The following is a 5,179-nucleotide window of genomic DNA, read 5'->3' on the forward strand; positions in this document are numbered from 1 at the left end:
CGCGAGGTGGTCAAAAAAACGCGAAGCAAGGTCACGGTGCATAAATGATAAGAACACGTACATTTACTCAAGAACTGTACTTAAGTACAATTTTGCGGTACTTTACTTAGTATAGGCATTTTATGTTACTTTATACTCATACTCTACAACATTTCAGAGAGAAATATTGTACTTTTTACTAGTACTGGATTGAGCATCCCAGAAGTATAAGAACCTCTTAAATAAGTTTGTTACCAGCTGCAACATAAAAGTGAACATATTGATGCATCAATAATTATAAAACACATTATTCTGAAATGAACCATTCTGCATAATGAGTACTTTTATTTTTGGTGCTTTAAGTATATTTTGATGCTTTTACTTTTGTACTTTTATGTAAACTTTTTAATGCAGGACTGGTACTTGGTCCTGGGTCTCCAGCAGCGTGGCTCCTGGAGGAGGAGGAAACGCTGCTGCTGAGCTGGGTCTGTCCACGGTGGACCGGTCTCTGCTGGAGGATCTGGGTCTGTCCACGGTGGACCGGTCTCTGCTGGAGTCTGAGCTGAAGGAGTTTCTGGTGAACCTGCATGAGTTCATCTGGTTTCACCAGAATCCGACCCGGTGGCTCCGATGACGAGCATTAAGAGTAAGAAACAGACCATCTTCTCTCTGATGGTCTGTTTACTGATGGAGGTCTGATAGAGGATCAGGACTACACTGAGACTAGTTCATATAGAGGATCAGGACTACACTGAGACTGGTTCATATAGGATCAGGACTACACTGAGGCTGGTTCATATAGAGGATCAGGACTACACTGAGGCTGGTTCATATAGGATCAGGACTACACTGAGGCTGGTTCATATAGAGGATCAGGACTACACTGAGGCTGGTTCATATAGGATCAGGACTACACTGAGGCTGGTTCATATAGAGGATCAGGACTACACTGAGACTGGTTCAGGACCAGATCAAAGTTCATCACAGTAACTTTAAGTTGTTGTTAAATGCAGGACTTTTACTTGAAACAGAGTATTTTATTACTGTGGTATTAAACTTTCACTTTAGTAAAATATCTGAGAACTTCTTCCACCACTCCTTATAGTGATAAATAAACACGACAAAATGAACGGTCTGATCAAATGTTTATTTGTGAGCATACTTGTTAAAATGAATTCGACTGAAGGCACAATACTTGGTTTTCATTGTTTCTTTCATGTCCTAAAGATATTTAAATATATGACATTGAGTCTACACACAGCAAGCTGGAGTAAACATTTGTAAAACAATTAGTAGCATTGCAGGCCAGACTCACACGCTACAAACTGCAGCCCAGAACATCGCTCTGAGCAGAAATTGGCACATTGGCTCGTCAGTTGGTGTAAAAAGTAAAAAGGCAATAATTAAAGTTAAAAATTTAAAACAGAATCTGCAATAAAAAGCAATCTTCAAGCACTCGTCCTTCCTGGAATGAGATGGAAGGCACTTTTAATGGCACTTCTCAATCAGGCAATTTAAAATGAAAAAGCAAAAATTCATTCAAAAAATAGCTTTGATGAATTTAGAAGATACGAACGTCTCAGAAATACCTCAGAAACCGCCTGGAATCAAACACCCGGCACCACCGCAGCGTGTGCAACAACATTAAAACATCTGTAGTCACTAAAGCACGTACAACATTCAATCATCCTTTATCTCAACAGATCTCAAAATCAATACATAGGCACTTTGTTTTTAATATAGCATCTCGTAGGTTCATTGATTTAAAACATCTCTGCAAAGTAAAGTTGAACACCTCAACAACTGTTTAGTGGAAATGTGCATTTCTAAAGAAGTTGTGTAAATAATTAATAAAAACCTGCATCTCTATGGATCCGACAATCGTGATTTAAGGCATTTAGTTCTTAATGTACCAGTCGCCTCTGCAGCGTAAGACGTCTGAACATTAAATATTTCATCAGATTCTGGAATGAAATAATGAGTTTGAAAGAAAATCTGCATATAAAGAGGGCTTTAAAATCTTTCATCTCTGGTATAATCTCTCAGCTCAAGTATCATTTCTTTGTCAACAGTGTCTAAATCACATTACGTCGGGTATTGGTGTCTCTTTATATTAAGTCTATAAAAGTGTTTGTCTGCGCTGACAGTGTTCCCGTTCCTCAAGTCAATCTGAGTGAAAGCCTCGTTCCTCCTCCCTGAGCTCTGAAGGAACGACCCCCTTTTAGAATTTAAGAAAAAACAGCAAGTGGAAGCAGCGACTCTGCAATCTGGAGCTTCTTTCTTTTTTCATGCAGAGAACGGTTCCACTTGTAGTAGCTGAGTTATAAATAAAATCAAAGAACAAACCGATCCCTTTCTCTTCTCTAGAGGTAGATATCAGAACCTAGACTACTGATGTGAACGGGTGTCCTGAAGCTCTCGCTGTCGTGTCCGCTTCAGTCCGTCTTCCAAACTTTGTTGAGAACCTTCACGACTTCCTCGTAGATGATGAAGACGATGGCCACGTCCATGCACACCCGACCCAGCCGAGGCACGGTACCTTTGTAGAACCTGAATGGGACAAAAGAAAGTATGAGGTTTTAAACACTTATCACAAAAATCTGGTCGCCTTTCTACACAAAACACCACAATAGAATTATATGGGATGTTACACACAATGTTTCTGTATGTACAACATTCCCAAATTTGGGTACTTGGATCATAAACTGTACATCAGAAGTGGACGTAGTCGTCGTGACGTCACCCATTGGTTTGTGGCGATTTGGCCGTAGCCATCTTGGCTTTTTTGCAGCTAGTGATCAGGAAGTGACCATATATGGACTGAGGAGGAGTGACGTAGAGACAGCGTATATACGTCTCTGGTAGAGACCTGTCAATCACTGTGTAGCCCCGCCCTAAAGCATCCCCTGCTTTATGGTCTGTGTGACTCTAAATGGACCATAATGTACTAAATGAACATCATGCTGTAGTGAAGAAGACTTGAAACTAGAGATTGAGACCATAAACTCATGTTTACAATGTTTACTGAGGTAATAAATCAAGAGAGAAGTAGAGTCATTTTCTCATAGAGTTCTATACAACCAGAGGAGTCGCCCCCTGGTGGACACTAGAGAGAATGCAGCTATAACACATGAAGCTTTGACTTCACTCTTCAGACCCGGAGGTTGCCTCTGACTTGGATGCATTCTGGTCTCAAGACAATTCAAATTCATGCTGAATTATTGATGTGTAATGAGTGTGAATCCTTTAAAGACAGGAGGCCGACTCTGCTGCAAATTACCGCTGAATAAATGCTCGTAAAGTGATTCTCCGTAAATCAACTCCGTCTGTAAACTTACGCCTTCGGTCCCTCGTGCTTCATGATCTTGACGGCACAGTCCATCGTGCTTTTGTACTTGTGAGCATCAAGACCCTGTTAATAAATAAACACAAGGACACGTTAGTCAGACGTTAAAGATGTGAGATTCTTCCAGCAGGTGAACATAGAAACTCAACCAACCTGCATTCTGGTCTTAATGACGTCCAGCGGAGTGTTTCCAAACACACTGGCAGCTCCAGCAATGGCTCCAAACAGTCCCGTTAACAGAGGGTTCATGGCTTTGTTGGGGTCGTCGCCTTTAGTGTTTAAAAAGAACAAACAAAAGATGGTTCTTTGCCTGTTTTTTGGGTTGCATGAGGTGATTATAAAAGAGATGGAGGTGATTGGCTCACACACCTTTGTACCAGTTCCTCAGGGAGGTCATGACGTAGAAGCGGATGGCCTGGTTGGAGCCTTGTTTCAACACGGTGGCTGTGAGGCCTTGGTAGGTCCCCTTCAGTCCTGCAGATACAGGATCAAGACCTTCATCAAAACCAGAACCCTCACAGCCCTCAAGCTCAGGATCTAAGGCTGAGGCTGCGCAGGGATACTAGAATCTACTGAGAGGCTGCAACTTATTCAAAACTCTAATGCTCGACTGCCAACAAGAACTAAAAAAGAGTTTCCAGCTCTTATTCATCCGTTGAAATGTTTTAATTACACTTAAACTAGCATGCATTTTGCACCGACATTATATCTGTAAAAAGGAAGGATTTATATTTCTATATATGTTTTAAATGTACAGCACTTTCAGATACTTAGTCTGTATGAAATGTTCCTTATAAATAAAGATTGTTATTATTATTAAATGAAGAGAAGATGCAACACATCCTGCACGGATGAAGACACCGTCCTTACCTTCAACTCTAATAATCTCCCTCACTCCATGGTAAAAGCCCTTGTACTTTGGGTTTGCTGATGTCTGATCGTGGATGAATTTCACCTAAAATAACATCATAACAATGATTAAGAAGAATCAAAAATGAATGCAGAAACCCTTTAAAAATCGGAGGCATGCAAGTTTCTGCAAACAGAGTCAGAAACAACATTAACAACATTAAGGATACTGTATTTGCATGAGAGGACGCTGCACCTTTAACTTGAGAGGACTGGACGAGTGAAAGTGACACCTGGTGGCAATAATCCATAAACGCATTCTTAATAATGTTATTTTTTTACCTTAACGGTCTCCATGGGACAAACTACAAAAATGGCCTCTGCGACTCCGGCGCCGAGGCCGCAGACGAATCCTCGCTTGCTGTCCAGCTTTCCGTTTTCATCGCGCATTTTATTACTGATGAACTCAAACACCCCGAATCTGAAGCAGAAGAAGAAGATCAACGACTCAAAACAGAAAGTAATCGGCACACATTGTGACACAGCAACTACTACACAGGGTTCATATGAGACAAAGGCTTTGCTCATGGTTATTGGTCATTAATAAGCAGAACTTTTTTTTTGTGTATGCAGGTGTGTGTGTGTGTGTGCGTGTGTGTACAGGTGTGTGTATACAGGCGTGTGTGTGTGTGTGTGTGCGCGTGATCAGGTGTGTGTGTGCGTGCATGTGTACAGGTGTGTGTGTGTACCTGACAGCTGCTTTGGGTATGGATCCGTACACCAGAGAGCTCAGTCCTCGGTACAGACCCTTCACTCCGTGACCGTTCACCGTCTGCTTCACACAGTCCGCTGCAGGAGACACAGAGTTAATTCTATAATCACATCATGAAACATAATCAGCTGCCCCGTTATCAACCTCTCGCTTTTTAAAATGGTTTTATTTTAGTCTTTATTTTGGGACAGAAGCTTAGATTATAAAACATGTCGGGGGGGGGGGGGGGGGGG

General features: G+C 41.5%; 1 protein-coding gene across 1 annotated transcript in view; it reads right to left on the reverse strand.

Annotated features, from left to right (window-relative positions):
• Window positions 1-1,107: 1,107 nt before the first annotated feature.
• slc25a1b (slc25a1 solute carrier family 25 member 1b) overlaps window positions 1,108-5,179 on the reverse strand; it is a gene marked incomplete at its 5' end in the record, with an annotated part of 5,533 nt that continues 1,461 nt past the window's right edge. Inside the window, 7 exons of the mRNA XM_031875166.1 lie at window positions 1,108-2,529; window positions 3,318-3,391; window positions 3,479-3,594; window positions 3,695-3,799; window positions 4,196-4,280; window positions 4,517-4,655; window positions 4,924-5,023. Of these exons, the coding sequence (XP_031731026.1) occupies window positions 2,415-2,529; window positions 3,318-3,391; window positions 3,479-3,594; window positions 3,695-3,799; window positions 4,196-4,280; window positions 4,517-4,655; window positions 4,924-5,023 (734 nt within the window). The remainder of the gene's footprint in view (window positions 2,530-3,317; window positions 3,392-3,478; window positions 3,595-3,694; window positions 3,800-4,195; window positions 4,281-4,516; window positions 4,656-4,923; window positions 5,024-5,179) is intronic.

Source organism: Anarrhichthys ocellatus, unplaced genomic scaffold (assembly GCF_004355925.1).
Source record: "Anarrhichthys ocellatus isolate YVR2014 unplaced genomic scaffold, GSC_Weel_1.0 scaffold87, whole genome shotgun sequence".
Taxonomy (NCBI): Eukaryota; Metazoa; Chordata; class Actinopteri; order Perciformes; family Anarhichadidae; genus Anarrhichthys; species Anarrhichthys ocellatus.